Raw genomic sequence first — 27,541 nt, 5'->3', positions numbered from 1 at the left:
TTAAGATTATTTGTCATTTAAACTCATAATTAAAATGTAATAGGTTTTCTTACAGACCAGAGTTTAAAAAAATAAAACGGAACACAAAAGCGTCAAGACAAAAACATATGAAATATGTCTAACAACAGTTTCATGCTGAAGATGCAGGTGCACTTTCCACCAACATTGGCTGCGTTCGACTTCGTCGACTCTCATGCTCACTCGCAGATCTCAAAGTGCATGGATACGTCGAGCCACAACACAGTCTGTCCTTCATCACGGTCGTGCCTGTTAACACGTTGACACAGTTGAGCTAAAGTAAAGGCGGTCTGGAACGCGGTCTCTAATCTCAACGTAAGAATCAGTTGTTGCAGCAGCAGAGCAGCTGTCATGTGAATCAGCTGGTCGAACAAGGAGGGGGATACACAACAACACTGCTCTGTCTTTCTAAATCAAGGTAAATTACCATAGACTTTTATGGGATATGAAATACCGGCGAAAATGGTGCATGGTAGCTAGCTTGATACCATCTTATCAGAAAGCGGTGTGCATTTGTTTGTGACTCCAGTGAGATGTAGCTAGCAAGCTAGCCAAGCTATTAACAGCTAACGCTAACCGTTAGCGTTTATAGCCAAATAAGTTGGCAAGCGCTCTTGCCAATGGGCATCTCGCACTGTTTACTTTGTCATTGTTAGTCTGTGTTTTGCTTAACATGTATGTTATCTACACATGATGTATACAGCATATAAATATCATTCTAACTCAATTGTATCACACTAAATCACAGAGCGAAGTAGGTACGGGCCTATCTGCAGCCAGCCACCTGGCGAGGGGTATTTAAACCCCGTTGACTTGTGCACTAAGAAGTTAGCTAATGTGGTAGTTTGGTTAGCTTAACAGCTAGCTATGCTTTCCTTCCCCAACTAACATTTCCAAGCGCGTTCGAGTCCGGTCCCATGAATGCATTATCAACTTCAACTCAAAGAGTGTCCAATGTGTCTACCATATAAATATAAATTGGCTAGTCAGCTGAACTAGCAAGACAGCTAGTTGTTCAGCCATTACTTTGCATCATAACAAAACGTAGGCTAGTTGGCTAACGTTAGCTGGCTTGGAAGACAACAAAGCTCAGCCAAGCTACAGACGCTCATTCCCGATTAAAAGCGAAACCACAATTCAGCCGACGTTTAACGTTATTTGTCCGGGGGTTTAACAGGTTTGATTTAATTAACAATATGCCGAATATACCCGATTAAGGTTATACATGTTTTAAATGATTGTTTTAATATTTGAACACAGAGTAAGGCTGTAAACACATTGTGTCTAAACACTGTATCTGATTTATTTTTTCAAAAACTTGTTCCAGCTTGCAATTGCTTGTTACATAATCTGGTCGCACGCCATTATAAGGTGGTCTGCAGTGAATTAATGTTAACGTAAATATAAGGTTGAAAATCACAATAGCATCACCCAGGGCAGTGTAATCCTTTGTCTGAATGCACAGTAAAGTCAGAGTTGGGAGTGGGATGGGTGGATGGGACAAAAAGCTGAAAAGGGTTGTTGGCATGAGGAAGGATCAAAGGACCAAATCGACATTTGTTGAATCTCTACCTCCATCTAGTGGTAAATCTGTCACCATCACACAAACAAAGTTACATCTATAAATGCGGTATATTACTGCGTTTAAAGACAAAAGGAATACATTACTGTAATGGCGTTACTTTTGTAACTCGTTACTTCCAATACTGCGAACATCTGTGTCCCAACAGGTGACTGTACGTCAGCGAGGACAGCAATGTGTCCGAGCTGCTGACAGATAGAAACATGGCTGAAATGAATCTTTAGGCTTGCTACACGCAATATCATTGCATTTTATCAGCCGTGGAGAGTAAATATGCCTGTAGTGGAATGGCTTCGCATGATGACCAAAATGCTTGTCTTTTACTCTGACCATTTACTTTTTAATGTTGCACTTTTACAAACAACAAATTGAGTTGTTTCAGTCAACACAGCTCATAACATAAGATTCTAGATAAAATTAACAACAATTTATATACTGAGACCAATTAGATAAGTACAATATTAACAGGTCTATGAAGAGAGCAAAATGAAAATAATAATAATAAAAAAATAAAATGTTTGGAGTATATATCAGCCATAGCTTTCTTAGTTGTTACTAATTTAAAAGTCTCAAAATATGTCAATTTCAAGTTGGAAGAGTTTAAAACATGGTCTTGAGTTTGAAAATTTTGATTTATGAATATGAAACTTCCCTAATAATAAATTAAAAAGATTTACTCTATAACATACATTCCTATCTTTACATTCAAAATATGTAATAATATGTTTTCCTCCAAGTGTGATTTAATGTATTATTTTAGATACCATATACATTTCAACACTTTTCCAGAATGTAATACAAAATGAACAACCATAAATTAGATGAGTTAACGATTCTAGCTCTGTCTTACAAAAACTACAATAATTGTCAACTGGCATGAATTTTGAAATAAACAAATTTAATTCCCTTACTTTTTTTGAGATATAACATCTAAAAGGAACAAGCCACACCCTATGCCAGTTATTATAATTAAAATGAGAGTTCCAGAAAAATTTCCCACAATGTGTTATTTTCTTTAAATTTAGAAAGTACTTTCTAATGTGCTTATTAGTACAATTTCTGCTCATAGTATCCATACCATTTATATAAAGATGAATATTAATACCAGGAACTTCATTTTTGTTTTTTACAACTTTTCATTAATTCTAATATGCCATTAGGATTTGAAGACTGAGTTATATTCTTTGAACGTTATCAAGAATGCCTTCTCTCTAAGAAAGGATTCATAGTTAAGTTATTGGCTATTACAATCAAAGAGATCCTTTTACAAAGATAATATCTTTATCGATCCATTTTTTGCAAATACAGAGACTTGTTCCTCTTAGCAATGCATTCATTATTCTACAAGATAGACTTGTGTGGAGAAAAGTTGTGAGGATGACACAGCTTCCATGCAAAAAGAGCTTGTTGATAAAAATGGGATAGTTTTAACGACAATACTGTAGTTACAATTCAAAAAAATGTACGACCTCCTACAGTATTAAAAATGTTTTTGGGAATAAAGTACCACAAAGACTCTGGTGCTCTCTAACTTTCCTTCAACCATTTCACCTTGAAGGGGAAATTCAAGTCCAAAAAGTCAAGTAGTTCAAATCCACCTTCATCCTTAGAGCCAGAGAGCACTGCTTTTTTAAATGATGGTGTCTGTTTTTCCATACAAAATTCGTTATTATAGAAATGTATGTATTTTACGTGTTGCGTTCTTCTCAGTGTGCTAGCAAGAGTACACAAGACAACCCCCGTGTAGGCTACTTCAAAAAAATTATCTTCCTGTAACGGTGTGTAGTAAAAATAAATTACTAAATAACTAACTAAAGTTGTACATTTTGTAATATTTTCTACTAAGGTATTAGACCATCATTTTAATGGGAGAGTTTGAATTACTTTTGAGATTTATTTCCACCTTGCCAATATTTGTGACGGTGTATATACCACATCTATTCAGCACTTTCTAAATAGATTTAGCAGATCCTCTAGTTTGCTTGTTTGGTTTTACACTTTTACTTTTTCAGAACAGACTACAGTGTGTTTATCCCCTCACAGCTAACAAAGTAATAAATACATTTTACCTTTGCCAATATCTTTAACCATTACAATTTTAAAAGCCAATTATAAAATATAAGTTGACGTTCAAACACATTTTTTGTTGTTTCTTTTTCCAGGTTATATCTGGTGAGGCGGCGGGATGGCGGGAGCAGAGGTGCACACCCCTGCAAACCCCACCTGCAAGATTATGACCTTCAGGCCCACCATGGAGGAGTTCAAGGACTTCAACCAGTACCTGGTGTATATGGAGTCTCAGGGTGCACACCGCGCAGGGTTGGCTAAGGTACGCCGTGTTTTCAATCTTTACTTGGATACAGATTGATGAAATGATGATCACAGTGAACTGTTTGTACTAGGAACTCTATCCTTTTTTTGTTTTTCAACAGCAATCCTTTACTCTTCTCTTTGTCCCTCAGGTGATTCCTCCTAAAGGCTGGAAGCCGCGTCGCACCTATGACGACATAGATGATCTAATGATTGATGCACCCATCCAGCAGATGATGGCTGGCCAATCAGGGCTCTTCACCCAATACAACATCCAGAAGAAGCCTCTCAGCGTGCAGGAGTTCAGGCGATTAGCCAACAGTGACATGTGAGTATTATTATAATTCAATATTTTTAGTGCCTTAATGATTATATTAGGTGGGAGTTAAAGTGCTTCCATTCTAGGGATGCCTCCTAAAAGTCCAATATTCAAATCAGCAGTCAGTGAGCCCTCAGTTTGGCTGTGATTCTTCAAGTTGAGCAGTTGTTTTTGGCAGTCAGAGAGAGCGCTCCATGTGTTCACAGTGCTCTCCGGGTCAAAGTCATTCCACTACATCAAGTCCTCCCATCCGCTCAGTGAAAACGTCGACGGCGGGTACAGGCAGCTGCAGAACTCGTCCCAGGGTCTGAGTGAGACAGAGGCAGCTGCCCAGAGGAAGAGAGGCTTTGCCAAGTCAAGCTCTAAAATAATGTTATCTTCTGCCTTCTGCCTAGAAGTTAGAATTTACAGCTCAAGCTTACAGCGCAACTTAATACAATATAGTCTCAGTATTGTTTGACATCTACTGTTGATAGTGTCATGTAAGCTGTTTTATTTAGTTGCCTCTTAGCACATTGCTCTAAATGAATTTACGTTGGGTTTTTATTGTGAAGGGTTAAAACGGTAGAACTAAAGCTGTAGCATTATGTGCTGCGGCCGTCTTAGTTCATGCTGGTTCAGATTAAATAGTTGAACAATTGTGTTGAACAGCCAAATCCGATTTGACTAACACAAACCTGAGTTGGGTACAGCCCTATAACATTCAACAATACAGAATAACCGTTAGAAGATGATCTGTAAACTGGCTATTAGAAATGGAGAGAAACTTACCAACAGTATCAATATATGAGTGTATGTTAGATGTTGATTTATGATCCTAATTCCACATTTGATTGAAAATGGAGTTCCATGAGTAGTTTAAAAAGTGCTGGGGCAATATTTGCTAAAGAAGGGTATACGATGTTTCTGATATGTGCTAAGGTTTTTAATGCAAGGTTACTGATGGCCATTTCACTGTACCAATTGTAATGTGAATGTTTTTCACAGGTACTGCACACCTCGCTACCTGAACTATGAAGATCTTGAGCGGAAATATTGGAAGAACCTCACTTTTGTCTCACCCATATATGGTGCAGATGTTAGTGGCAGCCTCTATGATGAGGTAGATAACTTTTCTTTCTCTTTTTATTTCTCTCTCCGTCTATATTCCCAAACATGCATGTTCATTTTTGTCACCTGTTAATCAGTCTCAATCTGATCAAAATTGGGTTTTTGCAATGAAAATAAAAACATGTGACTTGTTTTTGGCCCCCAACCCCAAGATGACTCATTTTAGGATAACCAATCCAATGTGGGGACACAACAATAAATTGACAGCAATATGTTGATAACTTCTTCATCCCCATCTTGAATAAAATAGGCTACTGTAGATTAAATCCAGTTTTAAACCCACTCTAAGAAATAGGGGGTATTTGACAGATGCCACAATGAGTTAAACTATAAGTTATGTAGCTGATACTGATTGGATTTAAAATACCATCATCAACTGCATTACCAGTTGTTGCCTGCAATATTGACTTTTGACATCCTGTTGTTTCTAATCTCCCAGGATGTGGACGAGTGGAACATTGGCCACTTGAACTCTATCTTGGATGTTATCGAGGAGGACTGTGGTGTATCTATCCAGGGAGTTAACACTCCATATCTATACTTTGGCATGTGGAAGACCACCTTCTCCTGGCACACTGAAGATATGGACCTGTACAGCATCAACTACCTCCACTTTGGAGAGCCAAAATCCTGGTTAGTGTGGGACAGGGATTTTGGTACCGGGGGTAAACAGAAAGAAGCAACATAATGTACATTCAAAATACCACAAATACAACCTGAAAAATTCTCATAAAACCTCTGTGTTCCTAGCGCCGTACCATTAGTGCCTTACTTTTATGTACCATCCACTTTCTTTTCTGTGGGTACCCATGATGCCTGTTGCTATGCATACCCTTTATTGCTTTAACCCCTAAAAGTTAATTCCAGTTAATGGACTTATTGTAGGTCCTATCCGTGTGGTATTTTCCTTCTTTCCCTGCTTTTTTTTAACTAGGAAGTAAGCCTTCCTGCTTTTTTAGGCTTTCACGACTGAGCTGTCATTTCAAATGGCAACAGTCAGGTCAAATGAAATCAAATAAAAAGCATTGGTTGTTTAGTAAAGATGTGTGCACAGGCAGCTAGAATGTTAAGAGCATTTAGCCTAACATTAGCCACCTTAGTTTTTCTGTAACATTCCCATTTAAAGATCTGTTAATTTTATTTATACAGTGTTTCTTGTAAAGACTTTGGCTTATTCTGATCCTGTCAATTATTTGGTGTGCAATACAGATCAGAGTATACAGTATAGTATGTGTGGAAAAGGTTTGCAGATGGAGATTAATGTCCTTTTTTATAATGTATGTCTACATATTTGCATCAGGGCTGCAAAATCCATTGTTATCACTCTCCATTCAGATCTGTCACTTTAAAAGTGGATTTAAATGGTAAATTACATATACAGTCATATATCTCATTCATTTAACCCAGCCATTCTGTTGCACATGGCCCTAGACTTTGTTCCCTTAGTGCTTGTTTGCATGCTGATTAGGTGGTTACCTGCATAAGTGACTATACTTTGGAGAATCCAAATACTAGAGAGAATAGAAAAGGTACAACATATGCAGCAGAAGGGACATCCAGGGTGGGAGTGTGTGTGGAGCTTTGCTATTCTCTAAGGGTGTAATTTTATGGTTGGATTTCTTAAAGCTATCATTCTTGTCTGTGCAGAGGAGCAAGGGCAATTGAATATGTGACCAGTCATCCATACAATATGCATTATTTTTATAAATTAACCTCGAACACTATAACACTAACTACCACTGTAAACTAAGCACGTTCTATGAGTGGTACAGTAGATTTTCTACTGCTACTATCAGTTGCACGCTCTAAATTGTTTAATGTCTACGAATAACAACTTGATGTGTACACTGATAGTAATTGATTTTGTGTATTTATACGACTGGAGGAGGAGGGGGGGGGGGTGTTTGGGGGATGAATAGTTTGTTGCCTTATTCAGGGGACATGGTATCCCAGGGAACGTCATACCTTTTATGTAGATTTTGGGTGGTCTTAAGGACAGATTTACTAGACTTTCTGTGGAAAAGGGTAAATAAGTTCTGTTGTAAATTACACTTTATACTGTGACTATTGTTAATTTGTAGTGTAATAAGTATACAGTGACAGCACACATGATTTACTAACTAAGAAAAGTGGATTTTGCGTTAAGTTACTCTTGAAGCGATACATGATTAGAACAATGAAGATGAGATTGAAAAGAAAAACTCGGATGGTAGATTTTGAGGCTCTTTCCGACCAAGTAGTTACAGGAACAGTCCACTTTTAAACAGTTCTACTTCTAACTACTCTCCCCCAAAACCGTTTTTTCCCCAATTGCGTTCACACTGGCCAAGTGGCCATAGGAACATTTTGTCATTAGGGAAAAGACCCTGCCCTGAAGTAGGAACTGAAAGAGTTACAGGAACTGCGGTCAGAGGAATTTAATAATCCCCAAATTGGTCCAGTCGGAACACGAGAAAAAAAGGCTTGTAGGAACTTTATGTTCTAGGAAATGCAAAAATACCTCTGGTCGGAAAGCAGCTATAGATACATTCATATATTTTAATTGCCAAACTATCTTGTGTGAATTTAACAGAAAAATACTGTATTGACCACAGTATATATTGCACAGGTCTAATTTTTCAAAGTGTGGTTTTAAGGAGGTTAAGGTTGAGTAGGTCAAAATGGAGTTGGATTTTTATTTCTTTGTCAGCTTGGCTTGCTCCACCTCTCTCCCTCTTGCCCTGAAGGGAGTTCTGCTCATTAGAGCAGTGAGCCCTGCAAGCCACAGGGATCAGTGTCACAGCCAGACAGTGACACACACGCACACACACACGCATACACACGCACAGAGGTGTTCACTCTTTCATCTTGCTGCTATTTTGACATCTTTTCCCTGGAGGGGAGAGGCTTAAAGATGCTCCTCTCTCACCTCTTCTTAATCCCCTACCCCTTCCAACTCCCCATGTCACCTCCACCTGAGTTTGCCTGTCCTTCTCATCCTGTCGCTCCATGCTCTGTTAATCCGACAGGTGATATGATGATAGAATTGCCACAGACCCGAAGGCGGATGGTGCTAGTCAATTGGAACGCCTGGTCAAACCTTAAGGGAAATCTGTCACACTCCCTAGGTTTCTCACCAGGATTTTGTGTAGAAAATTAATAAACATTGCTAAAAAATTGTGTACGTAGTGTGCCAAACTGGAGTAAGCTACTGGAGTAAGACTCTTAATTCAAATGCAATCAGAGAAAATAGGCTCTATATTCTAAATGCATTGTTACAGAGACAAATATCAAATACATTACATGTCCTAGTATTAAAAGCTAATTGCAGTTTTTTTTAGGGTTTCTACAGTACATTTGAATATACATTTATGATAAAGGATAATTGTTGTGTGTTATCATTTAGATTTGTAACTTTTATACTGCTGGAAAAGCCTACTTGTAGTTATTTAATTATCCATTGCTTGATGGCAGTCCTGAAATTGTAAATGCTGCTTTTGAAAACTTGTCTGTAACTATCAGTGTATGCTACAATGTATACAGTATAAGTATAATAACCAATTCAGGCTCAGAATTTTCCATACACAGTCAAAAATAATTGTATCTGCTCCATATCTGTCTGTCGTCACTAACAGGTATGCAATCCCCCCTGAGCATGGGAAGAGACTTGAGCGTCTGGCTACAGGTAAAAAAGTAATTTATATTCTCTTTGTATTCTCCATATAAATGGAGGCGGGGGAGGTAATTAAATAATAACAGCAGAATACAGAAGCAGGTCTGCATTTACAACAAAGTACAGCACATGAATTAATAAACTCAGCAATGAGAGGGCATGCGAGGTAATGGCAAAGCTAAAGATACAGCATGCTAATGAGCTCTGGCGACAAACATGCAAAAACTGCTAATAGTAGAGATGCAAATGGGAAAAAATGCTTAATGTATAGACAAACCACTTTAAAAACATCCATACTGTAAGAAATTAGAATCCGTGAACTATAATACATATAACGTTTACAACTAAATAATTGTTAATGTGTTTCTAGTCTAATGTAGATTTGCATGTGCTAAGTTGTTAAAGACAGCCCTCCGGTTAACAAAGGTAAAATTATGAGGCCGTAATCTGCAACTAAGCTTCTTAAAAATTATTGATTGACTATAAATTGTTTGTCATTCATCAGGTAAAAATCCAAAACTTCTTGGTTACATATTCTCAAGTATAGAATAGAATATAATATATATAATATAAAAATATATCAGTGTGTCATATTTGAACATTTTATTAACAAATTAATTGATTTCTTTATTTATATATTAATCATCAGCCCTAATGGAAAAATAGCTAGGTTTTTTATTCATGTATGGTTATTTTTGTTGACTGGCTTACACTATATGTTAATTGTGTGTGTGTGTGCGTGCGTGCGCATATTTTTGTCAGGTTTCTTTCCTAACAGCTTCAAGGGGTGTGAGGCTTTTCTTCGTCACAAGATGACTCTAATCTCCCCTTCCATACTGAAGAAGTATGGCATTCCCTTTGATAAGGTAGGCTCTCAGCACCTTCTAAAAGTTTCTGTCAGTCTGCTTCTGCTTGCCTTTTACACTCCCTTTATTTATCAACTTTCTGGAAATGGCTAGTAAAATGAGCAGTGCTCATTTTGACTGATTTCAGAAATCTTAAGTGTTTTATTTGAATGATTTTTATTTATTTTCCTTGCCAATTGGGGAAAAACAAAAGGACAGTTAGTTGTTAATCTCTTCTGATAAACTAATCTCTCGCCTTATGTATGTCTTTTTTCCTCCCTATCCTAAATTGCCAGATTACACAGGAAGCTGGAGAGTTCATGATTACTTTCCCTTATGGCTACCATGCTGGCTTCAATCATGGCTTCAACTGTGCGGAGTCCACCAACTTTGCCACTGTGCGCTGGATAGACTATGGCAAGGTAGCCACCCAGGTAACAACCAGTTGGGAATCTTGCTTAAAACTGTGCCCCATGTTTTTGGAAAGTCTAACAAAGAAGTGTCTCAGGTTTGATTTTAGTTAATTTTATGGTAAAAGGGGATGATCATACAGTATCAAATGGATTATAATTTTGCCTTAAAATGACCACCGCAAGGCCCCTCTATGCTTTTCCAATGCAGAGACAATATTTGTCCTCCTCCTCTGTCTTTCCTCTAGTGCACCTGTAGCAAGGACATGGTAAAGATATCCATGGAACCCTTTGTGAAACGTTTTCAACCGGATCGGTACACTAACTGGATGGTGGGCAAAGATTCTGCCCCTCTTGACCATATACTTGCCACTCCAAGTACAACACCGGAGCTGCAGAGCTGGTTGCAGAGGCGGCGCAAGAACAAACCTACGAATAAAGGGTACTGTATTCATTCTCGGACGATGTTTCTATTCCAAGGAAGTAGTCAACTGCAGCTAATGGTGCTAGTGGGCTTTAATTCAGGGTCTTGCCGATTGTATATTTATGATATAAATTACTTTAACTGTAATAACTCTGTATTTTAGTAAACATAGTTCATATCAATGTTAATAAAGATTCACTTTTTAATAGAAAAAAAAACATACGTATATTTAAAATACAATTGCATTTCCTATGCAACATTTGGAGATCAGGTAATGGTGATGAAGTCGGTGCCTGTGATGGTGCCCTGGGGCAATGGCTAGTGACCTTATGTATGTGGCCAGACATATTTAACCACTGCAGAAGCCAAATGCCATTGTCTCCTTAGTCACAAAAGCTATACATTTGCGTTGGTTGATTTTCAGTGTTAATCAGGGTTTTCTAAAGAGCTTGGCTCTCTCTCCCTTCTTACAGCAGCCCCCACTCACGTATGCGTTCCAAGCGCCTCAGAACCACTAAGGAGCCTATTGGCCTGGATGGCAGCTCAACCTTGACAAGCAGCAAGAGGAAAGGCCTGGGTGGTCCACCTGGGCCGAAGGCGCGAAGGTCTGTGGCAGGGACAAGCTGTAGGGAAGAGGAGGAGAAAGAGAAGAAAAAGGAAGTAGAGTCAAAGCACAACCAGAATCAGAACTCTGCTGCGCTTTCTGGTATGAGACAGTAGTGAGTGTATGTGCATGTGTGATTGAGACCCATTTTTTGTATTTGGAAAATTTCTCGCAACTGAGATCTAGGAAAATATTTTTACAGTCCTTGTTTACTTAATGTTACATATTATCTATCCTTTTCCCCTTAACAGGTCCTTGCAGACAGATGTGTGTGGTAAAGGTAAATCGCGTAGTGAGTAATAGTTTGGGATTTTTAAATAAGGAACCATCCCACAACTCTCACTGCAGCCCCATTCCCTCCCCTTCCTCGCCAGTAAAGAATGACCTTAAGGCAGCGATGGTCACTCATATTGACCGTGAACACGTCTCAGGCTCAGGGGTCACAAGCAGGACTCCCAAAGAACTCAGACAATGGCCTGAGGCTACCCAGATGCATCAGGGAATTCACGAGCCAAGGTGTTGCTCTCCTGAACAACAAGACCTCTCACCTTCTCAGGACTGCTCTATCAGGTTCCCTCCCCTGGAGGCCAACAAACTCAGTTCATCTCCCCACACAACAAGCAATTCTGCTGAGACCGAGATGAGCTTGTGTCCCCCTGACTGTGAACCTCAGACATCTAGTTCCTCATGTAGAGAAGACACTTTAAGCCGCACACCAAACGCTGATTGTAGCATGGACACGGGTACTGAAAATAACACTAACAACATTGCTAAAGCAGAGAAAAAAGGCACAGTTGTTGATACAAAACATATCAATCCACACACAACTAAAGAACTTTATGATCTCAAAACTGAGCCAGCAGAGGGGGGTAGTTACACATCATGCGCTTCAGTCTCCATTTCAGGACACAATTCTAGTTTGGAAAAAAACAGCACTGAGGAGAATCTTTTCCCTCCTTTGCTACAGAGGAATGCAGTGGATATGCCACAACTCACTCCAGAGACGGCAGATAAGGTTGGAATCTGCCCTTTGCCACCTGTACTGATCCAAGAGATGCCCTCCCTTACCCCGGCTGTTGATGGGCTAACCAACGTCCCACAAGCTACATCGTGCAGTCACCAGGTTGCACCAGTACTTCAACGGGAGACGCCAACCAGCTTTCAGTCCCTAAATGGAGCCAAACAGGAAGGTAGAAAACATGACTTAATGATGTCAAAAGAACCTCTTACTGTAGAACATGTCATCAAGTGGCATTTAGATTCTCCATATAATTGTGATCGGGCAGCAGTGTCTGGTTTGGAAGGAAACACTGCTCATTTAACTGCCAATGCTATGCAAAAAATAACATCTGGTGGTGTCCATGAAATGCTAATAATGCCGGGAATTGCTGCAGAAAAAGATCATACAAAACTGGGAAATATGACAACTGGACAGACCGATGCTTTCCCTTGCTCAGCACCTCAGACACAGACACAATACAGCTTAGCAGAGTTAACAAGTGAAGATTATAAGGACCCAGCTCAAAGGGACAGTGCATTTAGTCTGAGCAGTTGTGGCTCTGTTTTAACTTGTACCTCAAACAATAATCCCCCAACCCCTTTTCCACCATTATGCACTGAAAGTGTCAGTCACTCAGCATTACAACTCCACCACCACACTACATACTCCCCTTCACATTGTACGTCTGAGAACCCATACATGGAACCCAAACCTTTTTCCAGCAGCATCTGGAAAAACTTCAATTCCCAGGGTCCTGCAGTACTTATCCAGAGTCTGCACCCGGAACTCCCTTCTGACTTTACCCATGACCCTCTACCTTACACCATGTGGACTGAACCTCAGTGCAAAGAAGTCACAGACCTGGAGGACCCAGAACAAGACCTTCGTGAGTCAGAGAACCAAGAGGAGGAAGGTGGACCTCTCACTTGGGCCCAGCTGGAGCCCACCTCGCTTGTTTCCGTCAGTGCCGTTGAGCCCTTGGGGCTTTGTGGAGATTATGAGCTCCACAGAGGGGAAGCATATGGGTCTGAAGCCCTTTCCTTGTGCATGGAGCTGGGGAGACGAAGGGAGGCAGAGGAGAGTCTACACTCTACAGCAGCAGATGCTGCGGTTTCACCTTTCAGGATGGGAGGAGGAGAACAGGATGGGGTGTCTGATATGGAAGAAGGGGGATCTGATGTTGAAGAGGCTGAGCAGCAAAGCAGTGCCAAGGTAGAAAGCAGCAGTGACTCATCTGATGAGGAGGAGGAGGAGGAGGAGGAAGAAGAGGAGCGAAATGATACGAGTAACTGCGAGGGTGATGAATCGGGCCTGGAACCTGGGGAGGTTTGTGCCGTGAGTCGTCTCTTAAACAAGATCATACACATTCAGTTTTATGCTCAATTTTTATAAGTAGAGATAGTTTTCACTCTAATGCCTTTCAATAATACATTTTCATGCCAGTACCCTGCCCTGTCAGTGAAGAGGACCACTAAGAGCTGGCGTCACCCACTCAGAAAACCTACTGCAAGGGCTGTACCCACTGCTGTCAAACAACAGACTGCCAGTGACGATGGTGGGCGCGCACACACACACACACACACACACACACACACACACACACACACACACACACACACACACACACACAAATATGCTAACATTCACATAGTGACACATGCAGTGAGCCAAAAGCCATGCTCTTTTTAATAAAAACCCAGGGACATTTCCTGTTGTGGTTGGTGCTGTGTAGTGGGTGGCACCAGGCCAGAAACCATGATCCGTTGACTTCTGCTGGTTGCATTGCAGTGAACAAAAAAAACAATTTTCAGCATACTTAAAAAGCATGACATCTTCTTTAGGACAGTTTAGCTAGCAAGAAAATAAGCTCAGGAGAAATAGAATTTACTTTGTTGAGAATCCTGAAACTTAAATAGTAAGTAATGTCAGATAACATTTGTGTTCTCCCACACCCTAGCGTATTATAACCATTGAACCATTCTACTCTGCGGTTACTTTCTTCCCGTCCTCATTTTTCACATTTTATGTCCTCCCCAAATGATTCGTCTGACGTCAATGCACACATAAACCAAACAGATTTAACTCTCAGGCCTACCACAGTAAAATGACCTAGTGTTAGATACTCTATTTGTTTTTGTGGTTTTAACAGGGTGGGCGATTGGGCTCTCAATTAACAACTACTAATGCACATATACACACACTGTCGCATTCATTATCTCCAGGGTTGGGAAAACGGATGAATAATTCAGAAGGCATTTTAGTTGTTTATCCCTGAGTTTGAAATGACCATGGCTGTGAGAAGCCTGTTTTATGGTGATGAGAGCTCTTAATCATTTTGAGTACTTGTGCAAACAGACAGGCTTCTATTCATTGAATATAGTTTACAAGTCACAGGAAGAGATTGTCACCACTATTGATGGATTAGATCTAATTTTGCAGCACGTTTATTAATACTGCTGATGTCAGATGTGAAAATGATGCATACTATGTTTTTGACATTCAGGGCACAACGGTTTTAGATTCAGAACAGGCCTAATTAAGCATCTACCCGACAGGAGATATGTGCTCCGTATTACCTGAATCCAACCAGTTGCAGTACATAGATCGGAGATGCAAGATTGTGAGGCTTTGTTTTGTCTCCACTTAGAGCCCCCTGAAGCAAGCCTGGCAGAGGAGGAGGAACAGGAAATGGAGGCATGGGCGAAGCCCCTCATCTACCTATGGCAGAACAGGAAGAGCTGCTTCACAGCAGAGAGGGAGTACAATGCTCATGCTGCCACCGTGCAGCCATACTGTGCTGTGTGCACACTCTTCATGCCCTATTATCAGGTAAGGTAGTGCCCATTTCAGTCTCAAGCATAAACGCCCATTAAGATGATTGTATCCCCGAGCCACCGAGCTGAAGATAGAGGAATCAATATTAGCATATCTCCAACAGTTATGACTTTCACTCCTTAGTCCTGCACGATTTATTTCTCTCAGTGAGGTGGGGCATTTTCAATTTTACCTGGGCTGGTCAGTGACTAAACCTCCCCCCAACCTTACAATATTTAGAGCCACAACTGCCCACTTTTTTTCTTTCAATAAACTCACATGTCCTTCCTTCATTTAAGTCCAGTCTGGAGAACTTTTAAAATTTTATCTGAGTTTTTACGAATCAAGCTGTTTTAGTGAAGTGTACTAACTGAGTTCTAATACTAAATCACAGTGTGATAGCTGAAAAAAGACTCTTGCTAACCTTTATATATCACTGTAACATTAGTCAACGGTGGAACAAGTCAAGACAATGCAAGCTAATCAAATGGGCTGTTGTTGGTGATTCAGTCTTTGCTGGTCTACCCTTTTTTTATTTTATTTTTTATATATATTAAACTGATTTGATGTATATAACACTGTTAATGACATACCAGGCCCTTTTATTATTGTGAAAGCTATAAATCAAAAAGAGACATTTAAGTAATGTGCAACTATCTGTGTAAATAATTAAGTTACATCTGAATAATTACCGGCAACTAATAATACTATTGAAAAAATACTAGGCCTCCTGGTGATGAACGTCACATGGCTTTCTTTTAGCTTATCATTGCCTTATTACAGAACCACCTGTTGTAATTTTCCACTGGCTAATGACAACTCTAATTATAAAGGAGAAGGGATATATATTTTATTACCCACCTCCCTCTATAATATTTAGGTGTTCTTAGGAAGAACATGAAAATCACACACATTCTTTTGTTAGGCTGAAGACAAAGCAGAGGACAATACACCTATCGTAGCTATGGATACCTCCAAATCCTCATCTCCAAAGGAGGGCCCCACACATCCCTGTAGAGGTCTGAGAAGGACCAGGCCCCTGGTCCCAGAGATCTGCTTTTCTTACCGGGAGCAGAACTACCCCCCAACTCCCACAAACCCTCTGCTGCAGGAAGATGGCACCTCCCCTCTGCTCTACTGCCAGGGCTGTTGCTTGCAAGTTCATGCAAGTATGTATAATGTATGTGTGCGTGTGCATGTGCGTGTGCGTGTGTGTGTGTGTGTGTGTGTGTGATTCTAAGATTGATACTGGTGTTTTAAGTGTAGTTTTTAAACTTTATAGCATCTATTTGCCTACCTCAAAAAGCCACATTGTATGTTTCTGCATTTTGAGCTTTTTTTATGTCATTGTGAGAGGGTCAGTGGGTTTGAGTACTGACTCAGTGTTCATACCCCTCTCTGTTTCCCTTTCTCCCCCTCTCTCTGTGGTTTGGAGTATTTTATTTCCCTCGTCAGCCGAATGAGGGTGAATCCTTGTTTTCACCACACATACTTCCTGGCCAAAAGCCCCAAGCCAGTGCAGCAAGGCCTCTCACACACACTTTTAAAAATCCCTGGAGCCTTTCTGTTCCCCTGGACACACACTGTACATTATCTCAATCCCCCATTCATACACATTCACAGCCAGTCCAGTCTATCCCAATGCATACACATTTGTCTTCTATAGACACACACATACACACTCACACACACTTATTGAAATCTCACACTGTCATAAATCCTCAGCTTTAAAATGACATTGCTTTTCTCAGTCAGTTTCAATCATACTTTTCTGCCAGTAGTGTTGCTTCCTACTCAGTTTTTACTTGGGAGGGTCAAAGTGTTATGTATATACTGTGTGTGTGTGTGTGTGTGTGTGTGCACACTTAACTGCTGTACAAAGTAGGTACACATGCATTTACTTGCTTTGTATGAGTGTTAAGGTACAGTAGGGTGGGAGTAGGAGCTGAGGTGGATGTCATTTGACACTGATGAAAAAGCCACAAGTTTGGTTTTGAGAACCAACAATAAGTGCCGGTTGATGCTGCTTTCCCCATGTGCTGTTATTCGAACTTGAGAAAGGAAAGAGAAGTGAGCTTAAATGTTATGTTTGGTTTGATGATTGATAGTAGGGGGGGAAAGAACGGAGCGAAACACACATCTACCAACTTGAAGTTTTAATTTTTTTTAATTTTTTTAAACAAAAAACTCTTCCCCCTCAGCTTATCTGTTTAAAACATCTAGGATTCTTTTCAAAGCTGGTAGCTGGTTAAAATCCGTTCCAATTTGTCTTACTTTTAAATTCAAACCATTTTTCTGTTGGAGGCCACCAGCATTTTTATTTTTATGAAACATTTCTGTTATTCTGCCACACCAAGGACATAGACCTAAACAAAACAACAATATTTACTCAAAGCACTGGTTCATACCACTGTGTATGTCATCTGGGTTTCAAAGGGCTAGCTGCATGAGTGTCTGAAACAAAAGCTGGCTGTCATAGAGAGTGCTATTTGATACACAGATGAACACGCAAACACGCATAGATCAACCCCTTGCTCCTGTGTTGTCTGCAGTTCTTGCTTAACCACAACTGTTCTCTAACACGCACATAGACACACATGCCATAGAGCCCTCCTTTTCCACTTACTCTGCAATACTGTGCATTTCTGCATTAACAACACCATGTTTTTGTTGAAAATATGTGGAAACGATGTGGACGTAGCATTTTATTCTGTTCATGGTAACCGATTGTATACCATTTGCTGTGATGTCCGCTATTTTCTGTGAATGGTTTGTTGAAACCCTACCACTAGGTTAGAGAAAAGTGGTTTAGCAGTATTTGAGTGTTAGGATTTACATTTTTACATAGTTGTATCTTTGCCCCTAATTTTTGGTAATCACTTCCTCCTTTAGGTTGCTACGGTGTTGCCACAGATGATGTCAGCGAACAGTGGTCGTGTGATCGCTGTACGGAAGGAAGCTTTACAGCAGTAAGACGATTTCTATCCTTGTATGATGTCTCTTTTCCTTTAGTATGGCATTGCCAGACCCATCTCCACAGCGCTGAATCAGCACTTCGGTAAAGTCCGGCTACAATGCTTATCTGTTCTGGGATAAGGGGAAAACCGCTCTGGCTTATTTTGTATTTATTTCAAACAGTCACAATCGTCCCGGGCAGTGCTAAGCCATAGCATTTATTTCCTTTTTCAAAACTAGAAAGCAGAGATAGGGGGATAGTGGAAGGGGAGGGACAGATGTCAGGCTTTATCCCAGCCCTGTATATCCGGTAAGACGGACTACTTTTTTTTTGATAACAGTGCTTTAGATGGAGTTAAATGCACATTACTTGAAAATGGAATGTTTTTATGTTGCGCTTTTCAACAACTACTCAAATTCTTTGGGTAGTCATTGAAACTGTACTATGAAAATGGATTCGTAGTACAGAAACCATCCACACACATTCATGCACTGGCCAAGGCTGCTGTATATGTTTATCAGATAAACACTCGCATACATTAACACCACAGAGCAAAGCCGCCGCTTTTAGGTGCAGGACTATTGGAAAACGGCACCGATAAAAAGAGCAACACCTGCACAGTGACTCTGAACTACAAATTTGATATTGGTAAGTGGAAGAAAATAAATTCTTTCACTCATACTCACCTGTATTTGTTTTCTCAGGAATGCTGTCTTTGTAACCTCAGAGGTGGAGCTCTGAAGAAAACCCAAAACGACAAGTGAGACAGGCTTTTGTTCTGTGATTAACTATGCATACTCATCTCTGATCTCCAGAGCTCAGACAAATAAATTGTCCGTGCGTCTTAATCATCATAATGAATTTGTAATTGTGTGTGTTTGTAGATGGGCCCACGTGATGTGTGCAGTAGCACTGCCAGAGGCAAGTTTTAGCGATGAAGCCAAGAGAAGTCTCATCGACACTAGTAGGATCCCCATGCAGCGATATAAACTGGTGAGTAGACGCTCTCACACACACACACACACACACATACAGACACACAGACACACACACACACAGTGCTGGAATTCCCCAGATCCTTGAGGACTGGCTAGGTCTAATTAATAAAGTGTTCACAGTTGTAATTAACAATGTGAGACGAACATGCCCGCAATCAAAGCTAGATAATTAACCACTGGTGGGTAGGTGGGTGGGTGGGTGGGGGATGTTTGTGTATGTAGGACTTTCTGTGTGTGGGTGTTTGCGTGCGTGTGTTTGTTTAATGAGGGAGCTGGAGTGTGTCTCAGCAGACCTGACAAGTTGCCACTATAGTTAGCACTCTGCTGCAGGCACCATGATAGCTCAGCTGAAAGTGCAGTGTTGTTACATCCTAATGCAAGATGGATGCAATAAGGATTGCAAATGATTTTTTTTTGTTGAAAGATGCCAATATGATTGCTCAGGACACAGATTGGGGCTCCCTAAAACACAATTTGCATTAATATCAGATTACTATCCAAAGCTTTAAATAAAAGATTGGCATTTAAACATAAATAATATACAATATTTGTTGAATTTGATCATCAAGGTATTGTAAATATAATCTCAAGTGCCAGCATATTAGGTCCACCTAGCTAAAACTGTTTTAGAGAGGTGTTGATTCAACTTTATGCTCATTTTGGAGGATATAGTTAGTGCTGCTACATTACATTATACTGAAAGGTCTTTCTAGTATTCAGTCGACCCTCATTGACGAGGGACGCCGTGATGGCCTAGGGGTAAAACCTTGAACCCCAACGTCCCTGGTTCACATTTGGTCAAGTATCTTTGTTGCATGTCGTTCCTTCCTTTCACATTCTCGTTTCCTGTTATCGTTCTACTGTCAATTATCAAACAAAGGAATAAAAAATAGCAACACTTAATGATAAAAAATGAGTGGACAGTAATTCTTGCCAATATTAGAAACCCCTCGAAGTATAAAGCAATACTATCAAGTTGAATTTAGTAAGGTGTCCCTCATAAACTGGCAACTGAGTTTTTAGAGGCTTCAACGTTGTACTACCAATGTCATACTCTACCATAATGAAACTATCCAATCGTGGTTCCTACATGAGTGCCTTCCTGACAAGAAATGAAGGGATACTCCTGCACAGACACTGAATGGGACACTAACTTTGTAGACATGGGGACATTAACCCACAGCACAGGGTATGTTTTATAGGGTTTATATTGGCTCAGACTCCATTGAAATTAAGCCCATACAGATATGAAAGCACAGACCACAAAGTGTTCATATCCACGGATGAAAATCTGAACAAAATAGAAATTGTAGGCAAGACTGGAAAAGACGGGACTCTCATGACAAGCTTTTGACATTAGCCTGATTATGGATAAAATGTTTGAAATCTTGTAATGAGCCCAATCCTTTTTTTGAAGAAACTGTGCTTCCTTCCTTTAGCTGTTAGATGCATTTAGGTTTATCACAGAGCCAATCTTAGTTTCACACCACAGATTATTTCACTATTTTATCGCATTCTATCTGAAAACACTTGCTTTGATAAATTACTTCCCTTCGGAAGATGTATCTGATCTTAAGATATTGCTAAATTAGCAAACTTCATGATGACAGAAAATCTTCACTTTCTGTTGCCAATTATTTTAACTAATTAACATGCTGATACAAGCACTTTTGGGATGAAAGCCTGCTCCAATTTAAGGTAAAACAGATGGACCTCTTTTAAACAACCTCTTTGTGTCGTAAAATGTAGGTATAACTGTTTGAAAAAAAAAACATATGGAATGCTTGACTTAATAAGCCTTTTCACACATACTGAAGCGTGATATTTTTATTTTTATTTATTTTTAACACAGATTTGATCTTAATTGATATTTAAATTGAGTCATATTATGGATGGTATACCGTTCTCTTTTGTCCACTTCATCATTTGTGTGTTTGTTCCGTGAGCCACGTGTTTTGTATTGGACCCAATGCCCCCTCAGCAGGCCAATACATTTATAATTTACCATCTCACACACACAAGCGCACACACATACACATTCATTATTTACTGTGGGAATGTTCTTAACGCATGGATCAACACAGGAACCCAAATACGACCTAGAGAAGGCACAGGCATGGGGAAAAGTTGGTTAGGTTCACACACACACACACACACAAACCCACACACACATAAATATGTCAACGTGGTTTTATGTTCGTTGTAATATTACAGTTCTTTCCCACCAATAAATGTACATAAATACTCATTTACACACACACACACACACACACACACACACACACACACACACACACACACACACACACACACACACACACGGTGTGTTGCATGCCAGTCAGAATTAATCTTGTCATGTTGGCCCCAATAGGTGGACGAGACAGTCAGGCCAGTTCATCTGCTGTCCATAATGGAGAAGATATGGAAAAAGGCTGTGTTAAATGTAGGCCAAGTTAGTCACCAAGAAAAGCACTAAGTAAAAGTCTCTCAGTTCAGAAATAGAGGATCTGTGAAGCAATAGATGCTCCAGTAATATAAAATGGGATAAAGGTACCCATTTTCATCACCCATTTTATATTTAAGTAATGCCTTTTAGGTTTAAAGAGGATTCTCTCAATATACAATACCTCCTGATCCTCAACTGATATCCCAATTAAGTAGGCTAAGCTGGTAATTGTAAAGGCAAAGCCAGCCAGCCCCGTCATAGAGGTTAATCTAATTAATGCTGCCTAGGTAAAGTAATTAGATCAGCTATTGATTTTTGAAAGAAATGAACATAGGACACTTATTTCAGAGGCTTAGCCAATAAGCACAGAGACTTTGAGAAAAGTTTTATATTGGCTAAGCATCACCTTCTTATCCACCTATGAAATGTAGTGCTCTCCTTCCTGGGGCAATACATAGTTTCCATTATGTGTACCAGAGAGGTCCTTTTTAAAAATCATTTTATCTCCATATTCCCACACATGTTGTTCATCCTTGGATATGATAAGATGGTGGTACAGTTTACATGTCATCACTCTTATTATAGCCTAGACTTCATATTTACAAACCAGGTAATTCCCGCTTGTACTCACTTAATGCTGAGGCATATCCTCTAAGGAGTTTGTCTATACATAGGCATATTATCTGCCAGTATGTATGGATATTTCAGTATGGATTCCCAGAAATTAGATTAATGAATAAATTGCCTTCAAAAATATGTGAAAAGTACCACAAGAGCGAGGAAGGCAGGGAAGCGAAATGAAAAAGAGAGCGTAGATGGATGTTTTATGAGGAGGAGAGTGGAGTGAGATGGGAGGGATGCAAAGGGGTGAAAGAGGAATGGGGAGCAAGTAGGGTTATAATGGGAGGATGTCGTCATTCTTTCCCTTTTAGTGGGCGAGCCGAGGATTTGTGGGAGAGCAGGAGAGAGAAGATGACACAGCAGAGGAAATAGACTTGATGGGCTGTTTGGTGCAGAAAACCGAGGAATCATCTTAAAAATTTTGGTGCGAGTGTGTCTGTGCATGGATGCATGGCAGTGTTTGTGCATAGGGTGTGTATGTGTATTGTGCATTTCATTGTGCAGTTGTGTACCCTTCACAGGCCTCAAATGTGGAAAAAGAAAAACATCAACATGGAAGTTGCAGCAGTGGTAGAAATCTTAAATAATGTCATCTGATTGGTTTTATTTAAGTGTTTCCTTCTATTGTTGCGTTGAAATAACATGTTTCTGTTGATTGTTAGAACTGGGGTCTCTCTCTTACCGCAATTTATTCTCTCGTATCTATGTTTTGTTTACACCACCGTATCCTATAACAGTGCATTGAACAGATTTTACAGATATGTTTGTGTGGCGAACATATTTGATCTAAATGAAGGTAGAGGTTCATGGCACAACTGAGCAACGATTCACTTAGAGGCCGGTTGTCTTTAATTTGCTGCTGTTTTTCTTTAACCCGTATTCAAAGTCTCTCAAGTGGAAATACAGATTTTAAATTACTGTTTTTTTCCAACCCGAATAAGCTCAGGTTTTCTCCAATGCAATAAAGGCACTCAGAGACATTGGTTTAATGTAGTTTGCAGTGAAAGTGACGGGACAAATTGGAAGGAAGGAGAAGATGGACAGGTCTCATGCTCACTTTATGAGTTTTGTTAAGCTAAATTTGACTTCCTCAACCTGTCCTAAATGTCTGTCAACAACAAAGCTGTGTCCAACTTGTTAATATATTCTACATACCTGCATTTTACACACTAGACACTTACTGTATATAACGTATAATGTATTATTCACCATTTACATATAAACTCAAGTTACTCATTTTATCAAAACCTATCAAAACTTTAATTGGAATTGTACAACAATTGACTGCGTGTTTTCCCCGGATTGTTGTCCTTTTATATTGTGTAGTATTGTGTATAAATGTCCTCTGACCAGGTTGCTGGTAGGGGACTGGCAAGATTTAAACCTTAGGACGAGGCGGGTATTTTCTCATAGTCCACAATGAAAAGACCAAAACCAACAATTCATTGATCCCATTAACAGGAGCAACAAAGATATTGCTATCCTCTGTGCCATAAGCCTCCATTGTTGTACTAAACTGATAAGTAACGCTTAAGTAATTCTCAATGTTGAACTGAGTGACATGTTTCCTCATTATATGGAACATGGGCACTGTAGTTTGTTTTATTTAATCCCACGTACCTGCCCTGCTGCTGTAAAATATTCAAGGCTGGAAATAGTCCCCAACAAATGCACTATTTACTCCTGCTTGTGTAACATTAGGTGTAAACTACAGTGCCCAGCTGTTTAACAAAATAATTTTGCCTTTTTATTTATTTATTTTTTAACTTTAACTATATAAATTAACTATATATTTGTGACCTGTTTGTATTGACTTAGGGCCGAGTGCTTGTTTGACCTTGAAAAAAAAAATAGAGAATTAAAGCTAGCCCTGTCCTTTTTTTAAGAATTTGGATGCACCTGGCTTTCACCAAGCAGTGTTTCGTGTTGACAGTGTGCTCTGGTCTGTGTTTACAGAAGTGCATCTATTGTCGTAAGCGCTGTTCGGGGAAGCGGCAGGCAGGTGCATGTATCCAGTGCTCATGTGGCCGGTGTCCCACCTCCTTTCATGTGACCTGTGCCCATGCTGCCGGTGTAATCATGGAGCCTGATGATTGGCCGTATGTCGTGTCAATCACCTGCCATAGACATCAATCACGGAGCTCGTCCGCTGTAAGTTTTAGGACAGGTGTTCCCTAGAGCTGCTATGAAGCAGGTTTTGCTCAGTAAGAATGGACATGGCAATGATTGCTCTGAGACAACTACCAAACCTTTTATGTATTCCATAAAAGATGATTAAACAGGGATAATTTGTTCTAGTGTAGACACCTGGTGATTGGTGTCACTCCCATACAGTGCAGTAGAAGTGGGCATGTGAATGTTGGTCACATTTTTCCAAATAAAGGTAAATAGAGTTAAAGGTGCAGTGGTTGCTTAGTGTAGTAATATTAATGGAATTTATTTAGAAAAGATATAATGTAAAATGTATTACTTCATTGTTCATGCTTGGAATTCAGGAAAACTGACCTAAAAATCTTTCGAAATGATCTGCTTTAAACAAAATGAATTTTTTCTCACTTACCTTTTGGTGGTATCTAGCCATGCAAATAGTGGCTATTTCGTCAGTACAAAGAAGTTGCAAGGACAACTGTCCACATGGAGTTCTGTGTAACCTGTTTCTGCAAAGACATGTTGCTGTTGAATTTTCTTTTATGCCGTTTTTCAAAGCTGTTTTGGGTGGGTGGCACATGGACAAATAAAACCCAAACTATCTGCATGGCTAGATGCCACATGATATAAGTAAAACACATGTTTTAAGTGATACTGCATTGACTATTGGACAGTAGTCTAATTGCTGCTCTCTGTCTATACCAGAAGCAGCGAGCGTGCCAAGCATCCATCTCACTGGGCCAGACGGTGATCTCAAAACACAAGAACCTGCGCTACTACAGCTCAAAGGTCACCCAGATCACCTCCCAGATGTTCTACGAGGTCATGTTTGATGACGGCTCCTTCTCAAACGATACCTACCCCGAGGATATAGTGGTGAGAATATGTTTAATTAGAGACATGCTCGAGAGGTCACGTCCCAGTTGTACGAGGTCATATCAGATATCAAAACCTGCTAGTTTTAAAGGAGCCTCCTTTTTTTTTTTTTTTTTTAAGAATTGTTGGTGCTCAAAAGGTGATTGCATGAGGGATTACATATAAACTTATTTAATTATCTTGTGCACCTGCAAAAAGTCTATTTCGAATTGTGTCCCCCACAAAAAACTTTAAAATGAAACAACTTGGATTTCTGAAAAGGCCGTGGCCATCATGGGGCTGCTGGGTTGTCATGGCAGTGTGCGGTCATGGCAGGCTTGTATTATGTGGATGCGCCAACAGTGTTGTTGTCATTACTTAGAATTCCTCATGGGGGCGGCAGAAACTACGCACTATAGCTTTAACTACCCAAAACTAAAAAAAAAAAAGATCTTTTCAACATTATACCATTCACTTTGACTTTTTATTTTGACACACACTCTTGCACAGACCAACCATTATTTTCTTGTATCTTTAGAGCAGAGATTGTATGAACTTGGGTCCTCCTGAAGTGGGGGAAGCTGTTCAAGTGAAGTGGCCCGATGGGCTGTTCTACGGTGCCAAATACCTGGGATCCAATGTATCCTACATGTATCAGGTACAGACACACGCATGTACTGATAAAGATGTACACAATCATGACAAATGGTAAATATATCAAAGAGAAAGATTTTTAATTGTTAAATTGTATGCTCGGTTGTCGGTCAAAGCGAGAAAGCAGTAAACTTGTTGAACTCCCTTAACATCAGAATCATCGTGACTCGTCTGATGTTGTAAATGTCCCCGGGTCCATGTGTGGAGAGAGAGAAAAAGAAAGAGCACACTGACACAGAGATTGAGGGAGGTGCTGAAGTCATGGCGAGGAGGAGTGGAGATGAAATTGAAGATGATAGGTCAATGAAAAGGTAGATAGGATGGGAAGCAAAAGCTCTGCAGATACAGAGTGGAAGCAGATGGGCAGAGAAAAGAGAGATGGAGAGAGCGAAAAGGAGGATGAGTAGAAGGTGACAATCTGCATTATTCAAACTTACTGAAATATTCACCAAGCCAAGTCATGCGGCTTCCACTTAAAAGCTTAATTTAGTTGAGATGGGCGTCGACCATTAGTTATGCACAAATGCACCTGTGCACACACTCCGTTTAAGATGGGTCAGTTTTTTTTAAAAAAAGCTGAAAAGGAACTTTCCATTGTTAAGGTGTGTTTAGGTATGAAATAGTTCCAGGCTGGGTCATTTACTTAAAGATTTACTCCTACATAGTGATCTCCACAAACTTGAATTTCTTGAGCATAAACTATTTTGTGAGCAGAGGTAGAGAATACTTTATTCATCCCACTGTGCGGAAATTCCCTTATTAAAGCAGCAGCGGTTTTCTACAGTAAAAGCAAAAAATAAAATAAAAAATAAAGCCATTGTAAAGTGCGGTTGTCATAGTACAAAAAACAGTATTGCAGTATAAGTAAGTGACGTTAAAATTAAATTGAATAGGTAATTAAAATAATGACATTAAACAAACATGGTAACATGAAAAGGCACTTTTTGTTAATCACACTGCATAGTCAGATCTGTTTGTTTCAACATTTACACAAAAAAAATGCAGATTTGTTGAGAGAAAGCTGTTTCTTCGTAATTTATGATGACATCAATTCTGGTTTCAAGATTACTTTCTTTGTTGATAGATACCTGCTGATACGTGCTATTATAATAGACAATGTTGTATTTGAACTATCACCACAAAGATTGCTGCATTACCTTTGACTGATATTTATTTCTGGCATATTTTAGGAGATTGACTGCAAATACATAGATTCAATTTAGGAGTTTGAAAAGTACCAAGTTGAAACTCTACCCTTATCTTTGTGTGTGTATATGAGTGAAAAAGAGGCACTTTGGATAAATCCAGTCCATTAATTTGAAACGTTGACTAACTGCGAAATATTTTCATGTCATCTCAGGTGGAGTTTGAGGACGGGTCTCAGGTGCTGGCAAAAAGAGAAGATGTCTATACTTTAGATGAAGACCTGCCTATAAAGGTGAAACGTAGACTTGTAAGTATTAGACTTAATGGGCAACACATAAACTGTTAACCATAAGTTTAATAGTTAAATGACATGAAAGTTCAAAAATTTGCTTGCCATCTGAAAAGTTTTCTTGTTTACTCATTTTTTCACGTCTTGTTTTTCCAGTCCACGGCCTCAAGCATGCGTTTCCAGGACGCCTTCTTCACTACGCAGGGGGAGAGGAAACGGCAGAGAACGCCCAATTCACGCTTCCAGAAAGACTATGTGGCCCTGCCAGGCCTCCGTACAAATGCCAAAAGCACATGGGAGCAACGCAGCCACAAAGGGAAATGAAGTCATGGTGAATGAT

General features: G+C 39.7%; 1 protein-coding gene and 1 long non-coding RNA gene across 14 annotated transcripts; both read left to right on the top strand.

Moving 5' to 3' along the window:
* Nucleotides 1–167: 167 nt before the first annotated feature.
* On the top strand, nucleotides 168–27,541 carry kdm4c (lysine (K)-specific demethylase 4C). 12 transcript variants are annotated; one of them, XM_034892518.1, is made up of 22 exons: nucleotides 168–436; nucleotides 3,763–3,929; nucleotides 4,063–4,238; nucleotides 5,217–5,331; nucleotides 5,779–5,972; nucleotides 8,954–9,003; nucleotides 9,754–9,857; nucleotides 10,133–10,270; nucleotides 10,495–10,688; nucleotides 11,144–11,376; nucleotides 11,526–13,600; nucleotides 13,718–13,829; nucleotides 14,922–15,103; nucleotides 16,014–16,257; nucleotides 17,981–18,057; nucleotides 18,749–18,804; nucleotides 18,929–19,037; nucleotides 24,066–24,260; nucleotides 24,963–25,133; nucleotides 25,651–25,770; nucleotides 27,127–27,219; nucleotides 27,358–27,541. In XM_034892518.1, exons 2-22 carry the CDS (start codon nucleotides 3,786–3,788, stop codon nucleotides 27,523–27,525), a joined length of 4,950 nt encoding a protein of 1,649 aa, XP_034748409.1. In that variant the 5' UTR covers nucleotides 168–436; nucleotides 3,763–3,785; the 3' UTR covers nucleotides 27,526–27,541. The 12 variants fall into 12 exon arrangements, with proteins under 12 accessions (XP_034748409.1, XP_034748430.1, XP_034748424.1 ...); XM_034892508.1 differs by having other exon boundaries at nucleotides 169–436; nucleotides 11,147–11,376; nucleotides 11,526–13,609; XM_034892501.1 differs by having other exon boundaries at nucleotides 169–436; nucleotides 11,526–13,609; nucleotides 24,966–25,133.
* LOC117957057 lies at nucleotides 6,569–7,811 on the top strand. Of its 2 annotated transcripts, none has more exons than XR_004659430.1 (2): nucleotides 6,569–6,581; nucleotides 7,696–7,811. It is a non-coding gene; the product is annotated as an uncharacterized LOC117957057 (long non-coding RNA). The 2 variants fall into 2 exon arrangements; XR_004659431.1 differs by lacking the exon at nucleotides 6,569–6,581 and adding an exon at nucleotides 7,354–7,364.

This window comes from Etheostoma cragini, chromosome 2, assembly GCF_013103735.1.
Source record: "Etheostoma cragini isolate CJK2018 chromosome 2, CSU_Ecrag_1.0, whole genome shotgun sequence".
NCBI classification, from domain to species: domain Eukaryota; kingdom Metazoa; phylum Chordata; class Actinopteri; order Perciformes; family Percidae; genus Etheostoma; species Etheostoma cragini.
Note: the sequence above shows the minus strand (reverse complement) of the source record. Positions and strands in the feature narration are given on the sequence as shown.

Excerpts from the sequence above, each read along its gene's own strand:
- kdm4c (XM_034892492.1), top strand. The coding sequence starts at position 3,786 with ATGGCGGGAGCAGAGGTGCACACCCCTGCAAACCCCACCTGCAAGATT. Across the intron at positions 19,038-24,065 it reads CCATGCAGCGATATAAACTG|AAGTGCATCTATTGTCGTAA; the intron begins GTGAGTAGACGC and ends CTGTGTTTACAG. Across the intron at positions 25,134-25,650 it reads CCTACCCCGAGGATATAGTG|AGCAGAGATTGTATGAACTT; the intron begins GTGAGAATATGT and ends TTGTATCTTTAG.